This window comes from Dicentrarchus labrax, unplaced genomic scaffold, assembly GCF_905237075.1.
Source record: "Dicentrarchus labrax unplaced genomic scaffold, dlabrax2021, whole genome shotgun sequence".
In the NCBI taxonomy this organism is placed as follows: domain Eukaryota; kingdom Metazoa; phylum Chordata; class Actinopteri; family Moronidae; genus Dicentrarchus; species Dicentrarchus labrax.
In genome coordinates, this window is record NW_026136720.1 from 14300878 (window position 1) to 14326748 (window position 25871).

A 25871-nucleotide genomic window follows, 5' to 3' on the forward strand; every position below is an offset into this window, starting at 1 on the left:
TTTTATAAAAATGTCAGGCACAGCAATAATAAAATCAGACTTGACCTCCATAGAATAAATGTGTTTATTCATAAATGAAAGCAAACAATAGATCCAGCCAGGGAAGAAAGTTGATTCCTTTTTTATATAAAAATCATAGAAATTAGTATCTGTGTTACAAATGATAAATAATAATAATAATAACATTGTTTAAATTGACAAATTGTGTAAACAACATGTAGACATCAAATTATGTTTTGGTCATCAGTGTTTTTTCAGTCACAACTTACAAAGTGATTAAAATGCAAATGTAAATGCTGATGAAACAGGCACACAGCCATGTCTAATCCAGCATCATATAATCACACGTTACTGAGGTGAAGTCTAGTAATAAGCTGTGGAGCTGCATCACATCTAGGCAGATTTTTGTCAGTTAATAGTGAAAGACAATATTAACACAATGAACCATTACACAACTTTTTGGAAGTGATTTTGAATTAGGACAGATCAGAGCTGTTCCAACTTAACACCTTTGACATTTAATATGCTCAGTGCAAAGAAACCTGCACTGACATCTGTTCAAAGAGATTTAAAAAGTATTTTTATACTCTGAATGTCACATCAAACAGTGCACTGTTGTCCAAATGTCTAAAACTGACATCTACACTATACAGCAAAGACCAAAAGGAAATATACAAAATACTAGAATCAAATAATCTGTACATTTATAGATCCATTACTGTGTCAATAAATTAATTTCATTATTAAAAAACATGTTGATTAAACCATGAAAAAAATTTTTTTTAGTTTTTATGTGTCTATTATTAGTTTGATTGTACTGTTTTTAAGGAAATATATCCTTGGTGGTCCCATAAAACATCAATTTTTCAAACTCCACTTTTAAAAAAGGTATTGCTTAAAAAACTGTAAATAAATCATAGAATTCCCTTTTGAGTTATTTTGGTACATTGTACAAAAAACAAATAAACATTGTGCATATACCGTACATTAATTGAGTACTCCATTCTTGATTCAGAAATAATATTGTGTTATGTTACCGTGTAGTTTAATGTATTCAGGCATATGACCATGGCCCTGCTCGGTGTACAGGGTGCAGATGAGGAGGAATTTATTTGTTTTTGTTAACTGAATGTAATGCAAGTATCAGACAGTTCAGTAAGTCCTGCAGCTGTCAAATAAAAAGTCACTTAAGCGTAGGCTGCTGGGTGACAGCGTTACGTAAATGAGAACGAATGGCAAGAGCTCATCTTGCCAAAGTGCTTTGTTAAATCATGAATGTCAAAAAGCCAGTACTTATTATACACACACTCAACAGTCAACAAGGTCACCAGGACCACTTAAGAATTTCAACAATGTGATCATACACTTACTTGTACATACTTACTCACAGCTTAAACAGAAACAAAGTCATAAAATAGAATGTATAATAACTGTACAAACATTTTACTACACTGAAAATACAGTGGACTTTCTAAATATTTACAAACACAAGGCCTGTCACTCCATGCCTCTCAGCTCTAACAGTATACAAGAAACTCATGGCAGTTGCTTTACATCAAGTGTCATTTTTCAATTGTGCTTAAGAGCTTGGTGCTCCAGTCAGGTGAGCTGGTCCTGAGACTGAGGAGCAGTCAAAAAAAAAAAAACAGCAGCAGTGACCGTGGTTGATGGAAAAACTTAATGGGAAAGAGGAAGAGAAGTAGTTCAAAGACTGGGTTCCCCAAAAGTTTTCCTGCACTCCATGACCCCTGCTCCAGGGGGCCGGTCACAGTTGTGTGTCAGTTTAACCAGGTTGGGGGTGAGGCGATCGTATGCCAACTTATACTCCCGGTCGAATGCATCTGTAAAGAGATATTGGTTACTTAACAACATGGATGTAATGTGTTACTGTCAGCACATTTAATCTATAAGAAATGTATTTAATCCATTATCGTTGAGTTTAAAGGCAAAACAACTCTGACAATGACATTTGCTAATTAGCAATAAACAGAAAGCACAGCTAAGGTTGCTGGGTGCGTTAGTCCTATTAATTTTGCTGGTATTTGGTGCTAAACAAAATTCAAATTGTGGCCTGATGACAACAGTACAGGGTAAACTACTTAGGAGATCATCAAAGTCAATTGGATTAATCTTCTAGGCACCATCGATATAAGTACCAACTTTCATGGCAATCAGCCCAACAGTTATTGAGATATTTCAGTCGGAACAAAAGTGGTAGACCAATTGACAAACTGCTAGCAGGTAGCATGGCTAAAAACAGGGATATAATGCTTTTGAACTTACTGATATTAATGTTGTTCTTGCCCAAAGCCACCAGAGCGAGGAACAATAAATCTCGGTACAGGCTCCTTTTTAAGAAAAAAAGAAAAACAATTAGACTTTTCATTCATTTCATCTTTCAAACATGGCTTTACAAATCTTTATCTCCTCACCTCTGTCTTTTAAAACCCAGCTCTGGCCCCAGCAGCTGGATGATCTGGCCCATAGACTGATAGACATCACTCTTTTTAATGCTTCTTACAAAACCCTGCAGCAGCTCCACAGTGAAGAGCTGGCCTTCCTCACACAGCCCAGAGCGAACCAGGGAGTTTGCACCTGCAGAGAACAAGAGATAAAAGTCACCCTGATCAAAGGCTCATTCATCTCCATCACGCTAAATCTACTGTGAAAGTATTGCACTGATAAGGCATGACTAATAGGAGTCCTTAACTGAATTATGCATGATTTTTTAGTTACTTCATATGCATTATTTAATTTACATGTAAATATCTGACCTTGCCAGCATTAGCAGCAGACTTGTTTTCTAAAAGTCATTTCACCTTTTAAAACATATTATATCTCAGTCTGTTGAGGTAAACACTTTAATGACTTACAATGTGTGTTCCACAAGACATAGCAGGGTTGAACCTTGTCTTGGTGCAACTTCAGGTTGTCCCACATAATCCTCACAAGCACCTGCTTACTGTCCTCAGATGAAACGCTCTGAGGAGTCTGCAAGAGGTAAAACATGTGGAAGATTAATCTCTTACACTGTATGTTACAGCCCTTATGGGTTGAATTTTATATATATTTATAAAAATATTTCATTTTCATTGGTTAAAGAGATGTTCTGAGTGATAATTGGTATAATCTATGAGCTGCATTAAATGCACTGCTCTATTTTGACAGTGTCTTCTTTTAAATTACCACTAGGAGTCACCAAAGTCTGATTTTGGGTTTAACAGTACACATAGAAGGTTTAAAGGACTGGTTTGAAAGGAACATCTCTTCCTCCATTTCCAGTCTTTGTGTTAAGCTAAAGCAACCAGTCACTGGTGGTCGCTTCGTACAGATATGAGTGCTATCAATAATCTCATCTAACTCATACAATATCAACAGAGTTGATAAAATTACAGCTTTATTCTTAATGGGTCCATCTACCCACAACTATATGTGGGAGAGCATATTTACCTGGTCTCCATGGCTACAGTGCTGGGAGGCCAGGATAAGAGCTGGCAGGTTACTCGGCAGCTCCAGCCTTCTGAAGTACCACACCAGGTTCCAGAAGACAATGGGATGTTGGTCGACAACACTCGGGGAGGAGATGGCTTGGTCGCCCTCATTCACCAGCAGGCTCTCCAGCTCCTTCCACAGAACCAGAGGGCTCAGGTAGGGCACCGTCACTGGATCCGAGGCCAGGGCTGAGGCTAGCACAGCCGGCCTGGCATTCCCACTGCTCTCCTGCTTCTGCGGGGGAGCTGCAGATGACTGAGCTGCACAGTCTGCTACAGACATTTTGGCTTCAGGATTGAGTGACGGCAACATGTCCGCCTCTGTCACAGGATTACTTTCCTCAGAACACCTAAGGGGGAGATACAGAGTGGATCTGTTAAAAGAGGCCACAGGGATAATGTGTGTGGAAAAAGTGCTCTAAAAATAGATTATTATTATTATTATTATTATTATTACTCATGTTATTACTAAAATCAGTGTGAAATGATTTTGATTGATGATGATTGTGTACTATATGTGAATATATACTGTGTAAATACTGTGTTGGTCTGTGTAAAGTGAGCATTTACCTGCTCTGTGGTCTCAGGTCTTTGATTTCCACATTGAGGAAAGGCAGGAAGGCTGTGCCGCAGAACGGACAGGTGCTGTTGAGGTTGGAGTCGTTTGCTGTCCAGCCCGCCATGATCTCCTCATCGTACACCAGGCAGTCACATGTCTTACAGAGTGAACAGCTGGACATCAGCACCTACAACGCAGCAGGACAGGAGAATTGAGGACACAGTGCAACACTCAGTCGTGACAGTCAGTCTACAGATGAGTGTGTGATAAGGATTTTTAGATTTGAGTAACTTACCTCTATGGTGTAATTGGGAGTGGGCTGAAAGCGGCTGGTGTCGGGGGAGGAATCTGGAGTGTGAGGAGTTTTAGAGGGAAGTGCCAAACCGCCTGGATATTATAGAAGATTATACAATTAGACACACAAGCCAAAGCCAAGATTTAACACAGGTATCAAAGCTATACATATCATAAAGAAGCAGCAACACGTTCTTCAAAGTGTACAATCAGCAGACTTCTTTCGCTTCTTTTTGCAGAGCAGGTTTACTGAATCTGTGTCGGGGAGAGTGCACGTGAGTGTGCATGCACGTGTGCATGTTGACTTGTTTATGTTTAGCATAGGGCCTGTGTCTGAGTGCAGGGAAGCCTACACATTGAATCAGCCCTCATCTCTGCTGGCCTAGTTTCGCACAGAACAACACCCAACTCTCTCCATTACTGAGCCCTACTCTAAATTTAGATCGCCAAGAAGTGTTTTGCTGGGAACCAATATAACTCTGCGGTTAAAACAGCAATTTAACGAGCATGTCTGTAAGCTATGACTTTTTCAGATCAGAGATGCTTTTATAAAGAAACTACTTTAATAAATGTGGCTTGTGCTGCTCGTCTAAAGCAAACATTTCAAGATTCCACATGTCAACGGAAAACCAAAACTAGTAGCTTTATTTCAACAATATTGTTTATGCAGACTGATTAAATGATGTGCAACAAACCAGAGAAGGAGTTGTGTCTGAAGACTCTGTTTGGGGTGCTTGGGCTGCCCAGGTTTGTATGACCCACAACAGGGCTCCTCCTGAGTCTAGACACACTGCCGTGCTGGGGGGAAGTAAAGCCATCTGGGTCCAGACAGGAGTCATTATCGAGCAGCGAGGAGCAGTCTGCCTCTCCTGAGGTCAGTGAGGATACACTAATCTGGTCACAGTTTGCATCCTGCAAGAGAGAAGGAAGAACAAATTAAGTTTGGATGCACTTTGATTGGTAATATTACTTAGGGTAAAATGCTGCACTACCAACCTGCGTTAATGAAGTCTGGGAGGACAGACGAGAGTAGAGGCGGCTGGCTTTCTCCGCCACGCCCTTCCCTGCTGATATGACGCTGCTCTTGAAGATGTCCAGAGTTGGAGTGAACAGTGAGTCCATGGAGAACGATGAGGTGGAGGGAGTTGGTGATGAGGGTGACACCAAGGAAGAAGGCCTCTCCCTGTCTTTGTTACAGACGCCCAGAGGAAGAGATGGCGATGACCTCAGCCTTTCCTTGGATTTGACAGGCAGAGGGAGGTGTGTGTTGGAGCGGAGCAGGGTGGAGGGTCGAGGGGAGGTGTGAGGAGACGAGGCCGAGCGAAACAAAGGGCTTGAGGGGTTCTGCAGGTCCATACTGGGTGTGCGGCTGCTCAGAGGGCTGTTGGCATTATTCATGTACATCTCAATTTCTTCGGCGAGGTCACGACGGGCTGCAGATGTGCCGTTGTTCTCCTGATCACACTCTTCTACCGTATCCGTCGTCATCAGTGACAGGGGATCAAACCCCACCTCAATACCTGTTCTCCTCACAGTCCCAGCACTGCAGCTGACACTCCTCTCTATAGACACTCCTGGCCTTTCCATTGCATCACTGCAGCTGACACTTCTCTCCACCTGAGGTTTCTGTTTATCAGTCTCTGTCTCTTCTTCTTCTACCCCGTGCAGTCTGTCAGCAGCTAGGTGATGCTGCTTTGTCGAACCAAGGTGAGGGACGGTGAGCCTCAGACTTCCTTGTCCACCAGACAAGTCCAGAGATTTTGGTCTCTCTGACTTTGGAAGGACTCCACACAGAATGGTGTCACTAAATGAACTGGAAACCAGCCTGTTGCCATTGCCTGTGACGATAACAAATGTGGCATGACATTCAGCTCTCATATGGTAATACTGAGATCTGTGGTTTTTATACACAATCATAATTGCTTCTTGACAATCTCCTTGATAAATAAAATTTACCTGCACTAAAATTTGTTGATTTGCAGCTTCTAGTAGAAGGAGAGATGCTGCTGATTGGAACCTCAATCTCTGGCACTGGAGATTTAAAAGATACCAAATTGTTAAGGAGATAGAACACTAGATATATTTGTGCATTTGGTAGTATTGCATTCATGCACAGTCTCCATTTAATATAGGAAGTCACACATTTTGCAATTGTAAAGGATTGACTTGATTATATCTATAAAAATATATATAAACATAAAACTATTGCAGTAGGGTGGAAAAGGGTAAAACAGACAGCTGTTAATCTTGAAATATGGCTGTCTTGTATTCTATTCCCCCCCCAAGAAAATCTAAGTAAGCAATTAAGCCTCTGATGAAACACCGCACCAATCAGTGAGGGACTATTGATAAGGAAAGCTGGAACAGATATTTCATCAGACACAGCGTGTTGTTACTTGCAACACAATTCAAGACAAATCCTGTCATGTGAACAATGACCTGCTTACATAACACCTTCATCCATCAACAGAATCTGTTCCTAAAAAACATCTAAATATAACAGCAAATGGATGAGCAGAGAATACATTACACCCACACTGCGATACGATACCCCAGCTTTTAAAGAGAGTGTTCATTTTGCTGCCAGTAAGTGGTGATCCACTCCTGCAGAAATGAGACTAAGTGTCAAAGATTTGAGATAGAGGGTAATCTATAACTCACTTGACTGCCTCTGTCCTTTGTCTTCCACCAGTGTTGCACTGTCACCCTCTCTGCCACACATCCTATCCTCCTCTTTGGACAGTGAATCGTAGCCTTGATCTGACTGTCCACCTGAAAAAGATAAGTTAGATGCTTTACTCTGAAAGAAAAAGTGAGATGTTTTCTTTGTTCACCTTGCTTAGTTTCCTCTCTCAGAAAAAGAAAAAGAATATTTTGTCTCCATGGATGCTTTATAAGAGACAACTGATCTGAGGGTTTTTCTTCATTGGGAGCGTTATAACATTCCCTACAGTGAACAAAACTCCCAGAATAGCAAGAGAGAAAAGGAGTCTTTGAAAACTTTATCATCATATCCACAAGGTCAGACTACAAGAAGAAGTTCAACCTTCCTCTGCTGTCATTTATTTTATTCTCACAGAATTTCTGCTTTATTCAACTGTTTGCCACTGAGGGATAAGAAAGATAAGACAAGTTGGGAGCCAGATTCCTATCCATGATATTATTAGTATAAGAGCTTTGACCTGCTGATAGACCACCATACACCCTGCTGTCTCTACTGCCCTTCATCTGCAGAATATTATTCATAATGTGAGGCAAAAGAAGAAACGAACAGTGTCACCAAGGCAAATGGTCCATTTGTCAAAGTCAAGTTTAAATTTTTTGCAATGAGCAATCACTTTTAAATTCCATCGCATAGTAATTAGCTTTCTTATCATACAAAAATGAACTAGATGGTGTTAATTATGTATTCATTTATACTGTTCAGATGAGCTGCTGTAACATTTGTCACATCTTGGACTCAACTGTTATAGGCTGATACAGTTTTGTACCATTTCTTGGTACTGGAGACGTTGGTTGGTTTCTTTATGTGGGTGTCAGGTGATAGACAGAAAGCAGAATGTGCAATAATGTCAAAACAGTTTATTTGAGTAAAGTGACATTTAAAGCAGAGAAGAACAAATTTGAAGGTTTATAATTCATGTGGTTGGGCCACTTTTAAGATAGTAAGTTAAATCAAATTAAATTAAAATGAGACACAAGGAGCAGCAGTGACAGAATTAAAGGATGAAATAGTGCGAAAAAAGAAAGAAGCAGAACTGTGGCTTCCTACCAGTACTAAATCCATCATCACTGGAGTCCATTTTAGTGAAGTCAGTGTCGATGGAGGTACGCTCAGCAGAGTCATTAGCACTGTCCAAACTGCCATGACTGACTGTGTCGAGATCACTGCCGTCTGAAAGGAGAGAAAGGGAGAGGATGAGAGAACAAATTAAATCAACAGGGTCGTGAAAACAGAGCCCAGCCGGTTTAAGAGCATTGTATAAACCCCCAATCTTCAGTGCTGTAATCATTATCATCTACTGTAAAGAATGCATTGAATTCCACACATCTGTCATCACATCACTAAACATAAAAGGAGACTTTTCTTATTTTGTCTTATTTTTAACTCAAAGGAAAGCAAAATGAGGGTTGAATTAATCAATAACTTGCCTTTTTTACAAATTACACCAGCAAAGAAATAACAAAATGCTACTAAACATGATCACATTTCCACCTTTGGAATTTTGTTTAAAATCCTCTTTGTTAATTGAATTAAATCAAAACGCGCACACAACAACAACAACGTTATAGTACGTGGTGTAAAGCATGATGTTTTCATTAGAGCCCCTCACACAACAGGTCATTATGGAAATGAGAGTGTCACTGAGCCGTTGTGGGAATTAGGGACTGACATCACTGCATTGACTGCTGGCAAGGAAAACCTCTTCACTCTGTTTAATTAGTGTCATTAAAGAAATGCCGGTTGGGAACAATATGTGCTGGAGGAGGCTGGAGTTGGGATAAACCTTGTTATGAGACTGGGAATGAAGCCTTGAAGAAAAAAAATGCTCCCACGGGGTCACACTCATTTACATTTTGATTCATTAAGAACTACGGGAAGTAAGAAAATCCTCAACTTTCAGTCTATCATTTACTGAATTTAATTACCACTGAACTTAATGCAATCTAAAACAACTTAAGTTATTAGTCTTGGGTATAAAACAATGACTACTGGTGTGTGTTTTAGTATTTGTATGCAGTCAGTGTAAGAGTGCATGATATATTGTATACTGTGCTGCAATAATTGCCGCAAAATATGTTACTGCTGATAAATAACAGATGATTTTATATGTGGATGATTTATTTAGTCATATATATGACTGTGTTTTCAATTCTTATGGCTGTCATCTCTGTGATATATTACTACTATTATTATTATTATTATTATTATTATTATTATTATATACACATTACAATATACTTTGTGATATATTACACAAAGTGATATATTACAAATCGATTGAACTAATAAATCTATCGTTCTGTGCATTTATCAACACTAACAGTACTGTAGGAAGCATATTTTTAATATTTACAAAAACTGGTTTTCTCCTGAGGCAACAGTGTGACAGTCAGCATCTGTGCAGGTACACTTTCAAGGATTCACTTACTAGAGAATGCATGCTAAAACAAACATGTTTGGCCAGATGTTTGGCCAGGAGTCAGGACGTTACTGTTCTTACCTGAAAGCTGAGGATCTCTGTGCTGAGTCTGTTGTTTTCTCCCCGCTTGCTTGAACTGGAGCACACCTAAGACCACGTTCCTCAGCTTTCCCCACAAAAAGTAGCCTCCTCTGGTGGTGGAGGGCCAAGTGCTCTCCAACACTGCCTAGAGAGGTAGACAGTATGTGGTCATGCATTGTCAGACTTCAGTTTAGTTGATGTTAGTCAGCAGTTAGTCAGATAAGCTTGTTGATCGCTTACTTGTATGTATGTACAGTACATACAAATAGCACACACCTTGTTGTAGTACCCATAGGTGATGGCATTGGGTTGAACTCCAGCTTTCTTCATCTCAAACAACACCCTGACAGCCAGGACTGGTTGGCTGTACTGTCCACACAGCTGCAGCAACACACGGTAACATACCTTGGAAAGAAAACACCAGGATTTATGATATGAAGAGTGTGCTCATTTTATCAAAATCTACACTATAAGATATGTTGGTAGTTGTGTGGTTTGTTATCTTAAACTTTTCTCACCTCATCTGGAGCCTGCAACTTCTTGTCCTGCATTTTTCTCAGCACATCGTAAGCTGTACGCAGAGCCCGCACCTTAGAGTGGCTGGTGCTGACAAACCCTGGTAGGCATATGAACCACAGGCCATAGCAGTGGCGCAGCAGACATTTGGACCACATCTGAGGCATAGATGAATAGGTTTTGGCCATCCTTTGAGCTGATTTGATCTCCTGAGATAAAAGAGGAGACACATGTAGAGATGACTGATCGTCCTTTAGCAACCAGATTTGTCTTTTTTATTCACACTCATACTAGATAGATAATAGAATTACTGCAGCAGTAAAATAAGCTTAATTTCAAAAAAAAAATAAACATAAAAACAAATAGGCTCAAATCATATCAAACACAAATCATACAAACACATATTCATGTTTATATTTAATTATATGGTTTCACAATTAAAAAGAGCTAGTGAAAGCCATAAGAATAAGGGAGGAAATTAAGGATTTCTTTGTATATGGTAATTTAGGACAACAAGTCACCATTTACTTCTTAGACTGGGTAAAAAGTAATGGTATTTACAAGTCTATTTTCAAGAACATCTGACAACTCGTGTGGCTGACCTGTTTAGAGCGTCTAAAGATGGCTGTAGGGCTGGCTGGGCTGCTGTGGCGCGAGGCCATGCCTGCTGATGGTGGATTTGTTCCTTCCAACGGCTCCAGAAGCTCAGGATTTAGCACAGGGAACCCAGAGTAGCTGCAGAAAGACATACACTCACTCAGATATACCCCTGACATGAACTGAAATAAACACCAACCCCACATAAACACTGGCAAGCCAAGTGACAAAAGACAAAATAAACAGCCTGTCGTGCATCTATTTTTTAGAGATTGTTCTGCCGTGTGGTACCTATAGCACAGAGGATGCTCTTCTCCCTGCGGTAGAGGAGGCAGCTCTGGAGGGTTGACGTAGACCGTGTGCTCACTGCGGTGGGATTCATCCAGTTCGATCAGTCTGGTTTCCTCTGGCCGTTCACTGTCCATCTGGTTTTCAGAAAAAATACACATTCATAATTGTTTTTCTCTCTGTTCTTCATCTTTTTTTCCTAAGCTCTACTATAAACTAAACACAATAGATGCTAATGCTGCCTGAAGACTCACAGGCCTCTGATGCTGTACGAGTCCTCAGATCAGATATGGGGGTCAGTGAGTACAAACTGATGTCAGTAAGGAGTCTGTCTACATCAGAAATATGGTATAATATGTGTCCCCACTCTATTTATCTAAAGGGCACTGCCAAGGGAGGGGCTTGATCTTATAAATCCTCCAAGACTAAATTAATCCAGGCTGCGGTGACCTGGACAAAATTGATGCCGTGTTGCTCTAGGGAGATGAGACCATTTAACTGTACCGCTTTTGTGGCAATGCTTGAAACTAAGCTGCCACATTTCCCTCAGCTCAGAACTGACTGTCTGATCTTCTGTGTGGAGGAAAAGTGCGAGTACAAAGCTCCACTGCCTTCCTGCCTGTCTGAGAACAACAGCAGTGGCACTTCTTTGTGTTGAATTGCAAGCCCACGTGTTCTTTTATATGAGAAAATCACTACTGAATAGATCATTAAATGCCTGCTATACTGATGCACAGTCAGTCACTTGGCTTATCTGAATCGATTACCAGCTTAACTCAGATATGAGCTTCCTGCAAAAATGTATATTAAGGCTGCGGCTGAATAGCTCCCCAGTGCTACTGTGTTACAGGGTTTGTTCCACTCAGTCGAGTGGATGATTCAGTCAACTGCCTCTAACTGACCTATTTGCCCTTGCTTCGATTCTGCTCAGTGTTTCTCCACTAGTTGCCCTTCCTCTTACACCCAAGAGGCCTTTCTCAATCACGCACTTGTTGTCAACTTCAGCAGCAGAATGAATCAATGCTTCCACTTCTCAATAATAACCGCAATGACCACTCATACAGGAGCTCAAACTGTTCATGCAGGATGTAAATGTGACATCCGGATTGCACAAGTTTGCAAGCATAGAGATTTTTTTGTAAGGGAGGAGGATGTTTTGTCTTTTTTTGTGCCTGTTACAAAACATGTGTAGGCAGGTTGTGTTAATAAAAGCTTTAAAATCCCCAAATGGTTAACACTCTTGCTGACAAAGAGAAAGACCACATCCGACGGGTTTTCAACATCAGAATTCATGTCACACTTCGACAAATAAGGATTATCGCCTCCATCTCATTTTTCTGTATATTTCAGAGAGACTTTCGGAGTCAGGCTAGTGCATCCCACCAAATGGAACAAATAATTAATGCTGCTTTCTCAGCGTCACCTCTGAATCTCGAATGGTTCTGCATAACCTCCCTGTGCGGTTCATCCTGAAGGCACCTGGTTCAATAATGCAGATTGCTGACACACACTGACAGTTAATGCACATCCTCACTGTCCTGCACTTTTAGCTCCACTCCCTCTGTCCCTCACCTTGATTTATTCAGTACACACACATACACACAGAAAACACTCTGAGCTGAGTCATGCACTAAGAACAATGGAAAACCCTTTCATTGGGTTCACACGTAATGCCACTACTGCTAAAAAAGGAAAAAAGTCAACTACAACACAAGCTTTTGTAGCTTACCTTGCCTCCAGTGGTAAATAGCTATGAGGCAGCGGCCATGGTGACAAACAGAGCAGCAGAAAAGACAAAAGGCAGAAAATCAGATAAGAAGAGGAAAACAATAGAAAGACCAAAAAAGAAGACAGAAGAGCTCTTTTTAAAAGGACTGAAAGAACAGGGAAACAGAAAAGAAGAAAACAGCTGAGAAAAGCTTTGTGCTGATATATAGAGTCACAGGGGAGATGTTGTAGTGTTAATAACTCTTTGTTTATTTCTATTAGTTCCTGTTAATTTCTTATTAGCTCCTTCAAATTAAACCAAGGCCTTAATAAGGCATCTTAATTGAAAGGACAGCATGTGATTAATCTTTCCTCTAAATGCTTCAGCTTTTTTTCTTCTTCTGCAAATGGGTGGATGCCAGACTAAATATTGTTACTGGAGCATTTGTTCCTACACAGCAGAATGATGCTGTCCTTCTGATGAATTGTCTCTGACACGGAAAATCCATAATAAAGATTCAGCTGCAAACCTCACCTTATCAACACACTCATCAAAGAAAGCCAGGCTGGCGTCCTTATCACTGACAAAGGAGCACTCCTCGATGAACCGGCTGAACATTTGAGTCTTAGTCATGAGGGAGTAAAACCTCTGATGAGAGCGGTCTCTGCTCTTGAGGAAGCCTATGAAACAGAACATATTATGTAATGACAAACATGACAAGTGGGCCTTAATATAACAGTATAAAACTCAACCTGACTTATCTAAATGTTTTAGAACATTTAGGGGTCAACACACAGATTTCAACATTTCCAGGAAATGAATACTGTGGGATGATAAGTTGTTCTCTGCTGCTCTGCTTACATAAGAGCACACAGATGTGCAGGGACATTGTGCTATTAATCGTGGTGGTTTCTCTAACTTGTCATCCAAGCCTAATTTCCACCGAGGCTTAAGCTAAATCACAAGAGTCATTACAGCAGTGATTTAGGCCAAACTTTGATGCAGCGGTACTCAGACCTTAACCTCCTGACCTAATACAGCACTAAATCACATAATACAGGCACAGCAATGATAGCTTGTCACTGAGTTTTTGTGATTACAGTATAACACTGCAGACTGAGAAGTGTACCTTGGATGTCGAAGAGGGAGCTGGCATCGGTGGTCTTCTCAGAGGGGGCTTGGGTGATGGGCAGCAGGTAAGAGCGGTAGCCTCGAAGGATGGCGGCCATAAAGCGCAGGAAAGCCTCCTGGATCTCCAGCTCCAGAGTGTGGAGGCTCTTCCCACCATTGAGCTCACTGTCAGTTACTGTGTGCTCCATCTGCACATCTTCACGGTTCAGCTGACCACCTGAGAGCACACAGCAGTAGATCATGTAGTAGGTCTATGTATGAGCACACAGTCAACTTGGCAACAAAGACTTACTTGTTAAAAACCATACAACTGAAGCACAGATTGAGTTTGTCAAAAAATATTCATTGGAGGAGAAGATGAGAAACACAGAGCAGATAGAAAATTGTTTTAAAATGGTAAGTTGTTAATCTATTTATATATTTCTATAAAGCTCTACCTGCATTAGCTAACCAAATAATATTCCACGTTCTAAAATGGAGATACCACAATAACTTTTATCAATGCTAAAATTATTTTTTGTGCTTTAGCTGTGCATTGTAACAATATCAAATGGAGAATGGCTGCAGAAAAAATCCAAGGTAAATATTATTCTGTCAATCAACTGAAGCTTTTCTAGGCGTGATTCATTTTGCATTGATGTTTAACCATCACAAAGAAACAAATCCATGGTAGAACAGGCTGGTATTTCTCTTTTTACTGCAGACAAACCATAATAGTACAAAATACTCCTACTATAATATTTTTTTCAATTTGAGTAACGGCCGAAAGGAATCATATTAAATGACTAATTCAAGTAAATGTATACGAGGCAGGTGGAGCAGGGGTTGGTATACCATGAAGACTAAATTACCCTTCATTCACAATATCTCCTGGGAGGCACTAAATATCGTACGTTGGTTTTATGTAACAGTGTAAGCATCTAATGAGTTTTCCTGTAAAATTGACTGTACAGGCTGACTCAACAGACTCAAGTAGATAGCCTAAATTATTCATGAAACCACATATAAAATGATACAGCATCAGACTGGACTCACCCTCAGTGAGCTGCTGATAGAGCTTATTCAGGGTATTCAGAAGATGTTTACAGGCTCTCCGGGGCAAGATTTTCCATGTTAAAGCCTTCTTGTCGTCTTTTCTGAAAGCACACCATATGGTTTTCATTACACGGGAGGACAGTCAAGAAACATTGCAAAGAGATATAAGTAGGTAGATGGATTCACTGTCATCAGCACTGACAATTTAATCTCTTTGCAAAATTGCTTTTGAATTGATGTGGGAGACTGGTGATACCCAAATGTGCTTTTGTGTACAGTAAGAATATTTCAAATTCCAACTCCTATCATTATATAAAAGGCTCTCACTGACAAATACCAAAAACCTTGGGAAGAACTTTCATCATCAGACTTACAGAACTTAAACCATTATACCTGGTGTCAGTGAGGGACAAACATTTAAAAAGTGTTTTAAAGTTGAAGTTGGCCATCTATCACAGAGCAGTTGCAGTCAGAGGTCACTTACTGGGAGATCGTGTTGGTGTCCAGATCCACACAGCTGATGTCAGCTGGGGGCACGTAAAGGTCAAAGTATCTGGAGTCCACACCCACGATGAAAGGGCACGGTGCACTGAGCACATCAGCCAGGGCCAGCGGGCACAGAGGGATGTAGGGGCATGGCCAGTGGAAGGGGAAGATCATCTGAAAGGGAGGAGACGACAGAAGAGATTTAAACAGAGAGCTAGTAAGCAATCTCTCTCATTTCCTCCTCTATTCTGAAAACTTCATATGCACATTTCTTTGAAGAATGTTTTTCAGCGGTAATTGCTGAACATCCATTATACCAGAGGCTCTTCTTTGATGTGATTATGGGCAGCTATGCCTCTTACCTCATCCACCATTGTACCTATAATCACATTAAAAATCACACTCCTTAGTGCTATTAGTAGGAAAAGTGGAACGGAAGAAAAACAAAAAAGGACTTACAGACACCAGGGCCTCTGTAACACTGGTGAGCACAGCTGGACGCAGGGAATGTACCAGGATTTTGTGCTCAGTGACAGCCAGCACCAGCAGAGTGGCTGCATTCTTTGGACCCAGATTCAGTAATAATGTGGAGAGGCTTCCACCACTATAGAGCAAAAACACACACAAATAAATCAAATGGTTCCAAATGAAGACAGCAGCAAGTACATGTCTACATGTTATATTTTTGCATTTTGCTAATGTGCCTACCTAAGAGGCAGTGGAGAGGACACAGGCTGGCTGAGCATCAGGCTGTCATGTGGAGACAGCTGTGGAAGACACACAGGAGTGTTAAAGTGTTAGAGCATCAGTGGGTGGAGGATTTAGCTGATGACGAGTATGCTTAAAGACATTTGTGTCAAACCAAATAAAGCAAGCATACAGAACTGAAGTCATTACTTCACTCATCAAATTTCACATTTTAAGCTCACCTGCACTAGGATGCGTGGTCTCTGAATGGAGGGGAATGGCACGGTTTGCATGAAGTGAGAGATGTGCCTAAAAAAAAAAGAATAATTTAATGAAGCAGTAAGGGCACCCAAACCTAAGAACAGACCTGAATCTTTAAACCAGAGCGACTGATAGACTTCAAAAAAGAGAATGAATCTGTGAAACAATGCTAACTTTTCAATAGGCAGGGCATGTGGTCCTGAAATGGAGTATCGGTAGAGGAAAGTGAGAAAGCTCCTGAAGGACTGGAAGAAGGGCCAGTGGGAGAGCAGGCAGATGCTCTTGTTGCTGTAAACACTCCTGGTCCCATCAGGTCTGAGATCCGAGCTTGGCAGACCGAGCTGTGAGCGCTGACGCTCAGACAGATTCTCCTCTGAGTAAGGCTCATAGAACTGAATGGCTGCTCCATATACCTGCAAGCAACAGGAACACAACATAAGGGAGCTAATCAGATAAGAATATTCAATACAAGCACAAACATGCACACACACAAAAAGTTGTTAACATCCTAATGCAAACTTTACAAAGACACAAACACACACTGACAAAGTAGTCAGAGGTCCTTTGAAAGAACTTATTCAGGTAAGAGGTTGTGATGGCTCCAATGGATAATTTTCATCATAATAAATCATCTTAATCATGCTCAGTCCTTTGAAGATGTCCATCCCAAATAAATAAACAAATCATTCCAGGCATGAAGTGCCAGGAGACTAGTCTGCAGACTAGAGGTTGCAGGCAAGAAGGAGTGTGCACTGAGGCGTTCAGCATTTAAAAGTTATGCACCAGCCCAAGTGGCGCATGAGCTATCCATTATTCAAAAGATGTGCTGCAAAAAGTCTTTTATGCTGTACTGCTTTCAAAGACTAACAGCGTTTTAGTATTCCAAATGCAATGCAGACCATTTTTGATTCCAGTCCGAGTTTAGAAGTTGATTAAGATTGTCAGATATTCTTAGAAATACAACAGTTGCAGTCTTTCAACAAACTAATCCATAAGGGATACTAATGTGCAGAGAGAGACAAAGGAGGAAATAAAGATGGAGAGTCTGGCTCAAAGGAAGCAATCAAGGGAGAATTAGTTTCTTAACGGCCAGAAAACCGATGCCAACTTTGGGGGAACTACTTAATTAATGATAATGTAAACAGAACTTTGCAGGACTTTGTGGAGATTGGTGGTCCATTGACAAAATCAGTGTGCATGTTTGTAGGTTCCTGTGTGTTTCCTGTTGCATGAAACAAAAAGGTCACAAAAGATAAGTGACTTTTTTTTGGTAATCACAAATGTAAGTAGGCGGTTTTACCTTTTCTGCTGAGGCCCCCGTCAGTACAAATGTGGAAAAAACAGGCAGGGAGTGTTTGGTGTGTGTTGGCCAGCACTCGATCGTAGCCCCCATAGGCAGGCAGAACATAGGCACTGACTCAGGCAGTGGGAAGGACTCATAGTCCTCTTCAGGGTACCTACACAGCAGACCTGGACACAAATACACAAAACAAAGTCAAACACAGCTGCATAACTCAGTTACATGTTCATTTACAGGCAAGATTAAAACTGACATTTTCCAAAATCAAATTACTAGAGTATTCTGAATTAGGTTCAGCTCGTAGCACAAATACTGCACACTACTTTACCTGCTTTGTATGCGATCGTGTTTGCTTTAGCCAAAGACTTCTTATAACAAAGGTACACTGAGGAGCCCCACTGGATAATGAGAAAAGACAAAGGCCATCAAAGATCAATCAAAACCTGCATTATTTGTATAGACACACTAGAGATCTAACTGTGTTCTCAGAGCTCTATCCCACCATGCTGCTGTTGAGGTTCTTGTCCACCTTACAGAAGGTGTGAGGGGGCATCTCCCCCTTGCCCGGGATGATGATGCAGACATCAGTGACTGCCAGTGAAGTGTGGGGCTGGCTCTTCGGGGCACGGCGGTAGGTGATGTAGATGCGCTGGGACGATGAGTTGCTGATGTTGGCAGGGCGACCTGAGGGTGTGGTCTGGACGATGTGACATCCAGGCTTCAGCTTCTCTTTCCATTCATACAGAATCCTAAAATACAGAGTATGAAACTTTTTATATGATTTTTTTGAAAAATATTACTGCACAGCTTTGATAATATATTCATTGAAGAGATGTCAGACTAGAGGATGTGTTTAAGACCCGATTATAGTGACCCAAGGCAGAGAAGTGATTAGTGGTGCTGGGTGAGTGAAGGGTCAGTGACTGAGGATTAGTGCTTACCCAAGATCTGTCAGTGGAGGCTTATCTCTGCCTCGCTTAAAGCACAAGAAAATCTGCGGGCCCCTGAGGCTGGCTCCATTGAGCTCTGCAGAGAGGCCTGAAGGGGTGCTTTCCACACATGTGAAACCAGGGGGTACCTCTTCACCTAGGGAGCGGATCACAACTGCTACGTCGGTAATGGGGGCTTTGGGTTTCACAGACTTGGGACCGGCATCATCAAAGTGGAGTTCCTCCTCAAGAGGCTTGGACGAGTCGGTGAGGCCAGCAACCACAAAGTAGTCGGCTACACGAGGCCCTTTATCCTCCATCATTTCCCATTCCCACACTGGGGGCTGAAAAGTAGAGAAGAGAAGGGGAGGGCTTCCATTATGCATTTTAATCATAGCGCTATATGTAGTCTGGCTTAAAAACAACAGTAAAAGGGGCCTTTGCCATCAGGAAATGACCTGGCTCTCTGATCACCCTTTAATAATTGTCTTGCTGCTCCAATTGTTGCATCAAACAAGGGAATTGAGACACCATGCAGAATGTAAAATAGACATTACCCACATTACAAATGCATACCATACTGAAGACATAACAAAATATAATGAGAGCATCTGGAAGCATTTAGCATGCATTCCTGTCTGCAAAAACACCATATTTCACCCAAAAAATTGTGAGGACTTGAAGATCAATGACCTTGCTATGCCATGACTGATCATGTAAAATAAAACACATGCCTTTGTAGAAAAACAAGAAATGTGTGTAAAGGAAAAGTACTACAACTATGGCTGAGCATTAGGGAAATGAAGAGAGGGTGCAATGTAGTGCAGCAAAAAGCTTTTCCTGAGCTTTTAGCGAAGTACTATTCATATATTCTGTGCTCAACAATGTCGAGAAAAAGAAAGGAATAGAGGGAGCGCCTGTGAGTCAGCTTGTTATAGCTTTATCACAAAGCATGGAGCCCTGGAAGCCCTCTGAGCGCTGGGCCAGTTTATTGTGCTTCAGCTGAAGAGCCTGCTTTATCTCTCTCAGCAGTTCCTTCACACTCACTAGCAAACTGATAAACAGCTGTCTATTATTTCCCCCACTGGGATATGAAGGAGTTAGAATAAAGTTACCCCCCCCCCGTGCTGGATGTGCCACTGCTAGAAACCATGGCACACAGGAGGCTGTGACTATATCTCACCCACTTAGGACTTTGGCTTCCACTGGCTTTACAGCTAATGGGTCCGTGTGCCGTTCCCCCATGTGGCCGAGTGAAGGGACAGAAAGCTAAGCACTGCTTACAGGCTTAGGGCGTGAAACTGACCGCTAACATGAGAACATGGAAAAAGGAAGATAATCTATAGTAGCAAGCAAACTGCAAGCATTACCACCGTCATGCTGAGGGAGGAGAATGATTCAGCCACATGTAACTGGTTTGTCACAGTTATTATACTAAAAAACATACGACCATACAAACCAATTTACCGACAAAATTCAGTCAGATACATCAACTGTTTCATAAAACTGTTTGCTCTGTACATTAGTGAGAGTGATCTTTTAAAATTATGACTCATCATCACAAGGTTGCTCGTTGTCTCACAGTGTTTCAGTCTACATCTGTTTATGATGTTTTTGTCCAATGTTCCCCGATTAGCTGCTGGCTGTTTTGATTCTGGTTGTTTATGCTCTTCGGCTTGAGCCTTGTGGGTATACCCGATGACTAAGCATGCCAAACAGCTAAAAAGTTTTCATCTTTTTTCTGATCTCCTTCGACACTGCATGTTTGTGATTAAATAGCAAAATAGGTAGATTACAGCAGCACTAATGAATGACTGTATTTGCTTCCTTATTCATCTTGTATTCGCTCTGGTTTTCAAAATTGAGAGCCACTGAAATAAGACATATACCAGCCTTGCATTATGCATCATAGAGGCTATTTGACATCAGATTATGTCTGTAAACATAACATATCTCAGACTGCTGAACTGGAATTCCCCATACATACAGAAGGTAGTGGTCAAGTATCATTTTGAGACAACAATACTATTCAACTTTCCATCATCACAGCTTTCACCCGGCTGCTCATGATAGCGATAATGTCACAGTTATTATGATAAAGAATGAAAATCATTGTTACAATTTCATTTAGCAAGATAACAAACAACCAAATTAAAGGCCAACATTTTTTTCCTGCTCATTAGAGCCACCTCTTCTTCTGCAAAATACCTGCTCTCAGTAGCATGAACGCAGCTAAATATAAAGCTGATGGCACGGCAGATGTGTCGTATAATACTTGGAAGGTTCAGGATTAAATATAGATGTAATCTCTAGTTCCAACTACCACTACATCCACAGAGTCTATTCCTCCGCCTCAACAGGAAGCACAGACCTAAAATTATACCCATCCTTGCCATAGCAACAAGATTAAAACTGAAAACTGAACTGAAGACATTTGAGAGCATTTGTCACTCTGATGCTGAAACGAGCTGGGAACATTGCTCTTGTTAAATACAAGTCGATTAATTGTCTGTGTCATTACCACAGATCTATTCTGCTAATAAAATCAGTCTCAGAGACCGCCAAAGAATAACATCTTTTAAACATAGATATTTAATGATACACCCTGAATATGAAAATGAAAATCAGTTAACAATACTTTTTGTCTGTCTCGTAATACTTTTCCATGTTACTGTATTGACCTGCTCTTTCACACTCATCTCTCAGTGAAAAAGCCATAGTTTTCCATGGGTTTCCAAGCAATGCTTATTGTGGCTTTTACTATGTTTTCCATTAGTGTCTCAAGTAGGGATGCAACGATACACTAACTCACAATTTGATACACACCATACAAGGTTCATGATACAATTTTCTCAAAAATTTCTTAACAAAATGAGATCAAAGACAAATTGTGATTGAAAGATTTTCTCAGTCTTCTCAATAATCTACAAAATAAATTTTCTCTTATATTTTCTTCTTTCTCTATCAGATTATAGAATCCTTTGTCTTTGTGTCTTGCTACCGTGATTAATATCACAATTAATTTTTCATCTCACTGATTTGAATCTTCACATAGCTGTGTTGCAATTTAACTGTGTCACCATATGCCTTTACATTCCTAGTCTCAGGTTGCTAATGCTGCGTAGGCTGCACTAGATTAGGAAGATTACTCCCCTTCTGCGGTCATGTCTCTCTTGTGCTTTGTTTTGTGTGTTTTTTTTGTACACAGTCTTGCATCCCTTTGATTGTTCAGTCTAACAAGCTAGAAAAAAAAACAAAACTTGTCTTCTAAAATCCTTTGAGACCTGCTTTAGTGGCAAAAAGCCTATAAATAAACCTCACTCGACCAGACTTGATATTTCACTTTCTACATGATTCTCAACTATCTTACTTCATGCAGGCAATCCTACGTTAGGTCAAGACTGGAAGTGAGTGACTCACAGTCTCCTCAGAAAAATGCAATCTTTTCATTCACCACAATTTTCTTCATAACAGAAGCACAAATAAGGACACGGCGGATTTCCTCTTCTTGCCAGCAAACAAGCCAACTTCCCTGTTCGCAACCACTATTGTGTTAATGAGTCACCTCCGTCAGCTTTGCAGGCATGACAAATTGTCAGTAATTTGTTAACCACTTGTGCCATAATGTTCCCAACATTTTAATTTCACATTCAAGAAGCCACAAACTCAGATCTTTTCCCACACTGTCTGAGAACATCACACGTCATATTCTGTATCTGATAGTCCCAGGGCTTCATTTAAGACATTGCCATTTATGGTTGCACCAATTAAATGTACTAATCTGTCTTTACCAGTGCTTTTCTACACAGAACCAGTTTAAAGGTGGGAATGAATGAACTGAATGAAAATGTTTTTGTTTTGTTTTTTTGTTTTAAGCTTAAAAAGAGATAAAATATTTCAAATTGCTGGCTTGAGATTAAATTCAGTATAGAAGTTATGACAGGAGCCTTTTTCATCTGCCTTCTAATATTTCATGCAGGGTTTTGACATAAAATCTTCACAAAGACAAACAATTAACCCTCACTCTTCACTGTATACGCTTTTGTGGTGTGAAATAAAAGCCTTTTGACTTTTGCTTTGAGCATCACAGTGTTGTGTTGTAATTATGGCCCAAGAGACAGAGGCAGTGGCTGCTGGACAGTCAGTCCCAGGCTGTGCAGGGATTAGAGGGCTGTATTAACAGCAGGAGGGGCAGGGAGGATGGGCAGTCTGATCTGGGGAGGGAACCACCACAACATTTCACTCAGCATCTGTTCCCTCTTAGCTACGAAGACAACCCTCACCCTCCTCAGCCATTTGCATTCCTTATGTTTGACAGGGGGGGGGGACCCTGTCTGCTTGATGAGGAAACCACACACGCCCAAGATAAACAGAGCAGAAAGATGAAGGACAAAATACTCTAATGTAATGCTGGAATTATAGAAAAATACTAAATCGCCCTGCATGATAAGCCTGCAACGCTGGCATTTCGTGCATTGGCAATATCTGGTTTACCACAAATCCAGCAAATGAAAAACACAACTGACCACAGCGACCATAATAATACAGAGGGGTTTTCTCATATGTCCACATCTGAAGAAGCCATCTTATGGAGCATCTACACGGGATGCAGAGCCTCCATATGACTTCATTGTAACCAAAGGGTGTGCTGTAAATATATTGAATCACACACAGGATGCTGACTTTGAAGCATTAAATTATTCTTGCAATGCATATAGCTTAATAATAATATAACCAACCATATGTACCGTGTCGGTAAAATTATCCTGAACAACTATCCAACATTAAAATAATAATTCAAAGGATCTGGTTTCGCTCACACGCTCACAGTCTCAAAATATTAAAAAATAAATAAACATGAGAAACACCTTAATTATAGAGACTGGGTGCGTTACGGTGGTTTGTTTTTATTCTCAATAAAAGAAGAATCTACTCACATCTCACGACGATTGGAAGATGATCTGTCGAATATGAGCCTACGTCGAAATAAAACCCAGGGATATTATTTCTTAGTGTTTTTCCTTCCTCTGTTTTTTCTTTTCTTTCGCCTATTTGTTACCATAAAAAATAAAATAATTCACAGTGGGTTGGATGGATCCGAATAGGCGGTGTAGTCCCGAGCAGCGCTTTATCCAGACCTGCGCCGTTCACGTGACTGATTACAACCCTCCCTGACGTCACTGATGACACTGCTGGCAGCTGTGACAGAAGAAACAACGTCGGTAGCTGTGAGGAAACATGTACAAGTTTATAGTGCGCAACGGGGAGGAAGAACCTAAATAATAACAATTATAATAATAAATAACTAGAATATTCATCACAATAATAATCATAATCATAATAATCATAGGATTGCAATTCATATTCATTACCGATAAATATGACAATTATTTTCTAGATTAATGTTCCAAAGATATTCAGAAGATATTCAGTCTTCAGCAAGTGTTTGACATTTCATAGTATTCAGTTATTAAGTTGCTAATAATTTTTTTGTCAACTGACTAATCGATTAAGTGGGCATGACCACAGTGTTCTCAATGGCAGCTAAGACATACAATACAACTATCATAATAACAGAAATTTTAATTTTCAGTGTAAAAAAAATGCAAATAATTCTTGAAAATCTCTAAATTATTTACTATAAATTATTTAATGTGATAGTACCTTCCACACTTCTGAGTAAATCAGCAATATCTCTCTGCCAGAACAATTACATGTACCTGTTTTTGTATTTGAACATTTCCGTCTGGAGAAAACAGCAGCTACAATACTGTGTGCTGTTCGTCAGCCAACTGTCAACTAAAACTTAAAGTGAAACCAAGTCGATGTTGGTGCAGAGCATAAAGGAATACTGTATTTGTTTTTTAGACTTGGACTAATGCAGCAATGAAACTGTTCAGTCAGTAGTAGGGGGGGAAAGATTGGATAGGTGCAGTGCTTGTTGCCACAGACAACACGGCCTATTCTCTTGCCCTCTACTGCCCTTGTGTGGTGATTACCAAGACATACCATTTTGGTGAAACTTACAAATGACCATATTTGAATACCGGAAGACGTACACTGACTTCAGACATTTTGCTGTGTCATCTTTGATGTTATAATTATTTCTTGATGATCATGTTTAGAGCCCCATTGCACTGACATTGCTGTCTTGTGGTACAACAGTTCCTGAAGTCTCTACATCAGACATGTCAGACGTGTTATTACCTTTACAGAGATGTGAAAGGTTGGAAGATGAGAGATTGCATTAGAAAAAACAGGATGCAGGTAAAGTGGAATAAATCTATGAATGAGCCAATCACACTTGGCTCGTTTATCTTCATCCCACTTCAGTTGAGAGGCTCTGGTTGGATAAAAGAAAGAGAAAAATATAAATCCAAGAAATTACCAGGAGAGAGTGAATGACAACTTGAATATGCCAAATTGATTTCATAGTCAGCAGCAACAGACTGTGTCTGGGTTTTTCTTTGTCTCTATGAGACTGAATAATACACAGATTGGAAGCCCTTGTCTCCTGTCCACCCTGGACTGTGAAGTCTGTGAAGTCTGTGAAGACAGAAAAATCATCATCTGTTTTCTTTAAAGGCTTTCTCATCACAAAGAGATATATTATATATGATATTACAGATGTACAGAAAGTGAGACAGTGAGACAAGTTCCTTACAACGTCTCAGGTTAAGGGTTCATATAAAATATATTCATTTGTAACCCATTATGAACAGGCTTGGGGAGTAGTGGATTACATGCAACAGAGTTAAATAATCAGGATACAAAAAAAAGTTATTTGTAATCCATACAGAAAAAAAAAATAGATTACAATTACATTTAATAAAAATGGGGATAATCTGCATTATTGGATTACAATTTCAAAATACATTTAAAGATGCACAATATACGACCATGCATATGTGCAGTGTGCACAACACTTCAACAGTCTCAACACCACTCTGGTTTGGAGTGAAACCACAGCTAATCTAAGAAAGAGCTAAAATTATCAGGGCTTCTAGTGAAAAGAAGTTTCACTATGTGGAAATTTTATTTTGTTCCAAAAAAGAGGAACAACATCACAGTACAGTGCAAGTTCGGCCTTCCAGCTTAAAGTCTATAGACTCAGTTATTGACTCTTGATATTTCTTTGCTCTTGTCTTTATTTGCTTATTTGGTGTTGAGGTAATACAAAAGTAACAGAAAGTAATACATTTTTTGGTAAAAGGTAATTGTAATAATAGTACACAACAGTAATTGTATCTGATGACATTTTTAAAGTAACCCATCCAACCTTTATTATGGACAATTCAAATTATTTTCAATCAAAATTAGTGTTCTATCTTTAATAATAAAACAAAGACTCATAGAGGCAACAA

General features: G+C 40.2%; 1 protein-coding gene across 3 annotated transcripts; it reads right to left on the reverse strand.

The window, feature by feature from the left end:
* Positions 1 to 50: 50 nt before the first annotated feature.
* dennd4a (DENN/MADD domain containing 4A) lies at positions 51 to 23657 on the reverse strand. 3 transcript variants are annotated; one of them, XM_051382606.1, is made up of 31 exons: positions 23445 to 23656; positions 18520 to 18851; positions 18081 to 18327; positions 17907 to 17976; positions 17579 to 17748; positions 16453 to 16691; positions 16260 to 16326; positions 16039 to 16097; positions 15790 to 15934; positions 15329 to 15504; positions 14845 to 14945; positions 13808 to 14026; positions 13213 to 13358; positions 12700 to 12720; positions 10974 to 11107; positions 10688 to 10820; positions 10088 to 10294; positions 9846 to 9974; positions 9570 to 9714; positions 8117 to 8239; positions 7006 to 7116; positions 6301 to 6375; positions 5341 to 6182; positions 5040 to 5256; positions 4346 to 4437; positions 4062 to 4237; positions 3451 to 3841; positions 2874 to 2991; positions 2433 to 2595; positions 2284 to 2348; positions 51 to 1841 (listed from the first exon to the last, which is right to left on the reverse strand). In XM_051382606.1, the coding sequence occupies exons 2-31, from the start codon at positions 18828 to 18830 to the stop codon at positions 1705 to 1707; spliced, it is 5229 nt and encodes a 1742-aa protein (XP_051238566.1). In that variant the 5' UTR covers positions 18831 to 18851; positions 23445 to 23656; the 3' UTR covers positions 51 to 1704. The 3 variants fall into 3 exon arrangements, with proteins under 3 accessions (XP_051238566.1, XP_051238568.1, XP_051238567.1); XM_051382608.1 differs by lacking the exon at positions 6301 to 6375 and having other exon boundaries at positions 23445 to 23657; XM_051382607.1 differs by lacking the exon at positions 12700 to 12720.
* Positions 23658 to 25871: the final 2214 nt, after the last annotated feature.

What these genes read in the sequence shown, in the direction of transcription:
- dennd4a (XM_051382606.1), bottom strand. Translation starts at nt 18,830, where the DNA reads ATGATGGAGGATAAAGGGCCTCGTGTAGCCGACTACTTTGTGGTTGCT. An exon ending in CTATCAGCAGCTCACTGAGG is followed by an intron (nt 14,027 to 14,844) that starts GTGAGTCCAGTC and finishes GTGTGCTCTCAG; the next exon opens with GTGGTCAGCTGAACCGTGAA. An exon ending in CTCCCAATTACACCATAGAG is followed by an intron (nt 4,238 to 4,345) that starts GTAAGTTACTCA and finishes GCTGCGTTGTAG; the next exon opens with GTGCTGATGTCCAGCTGTTC.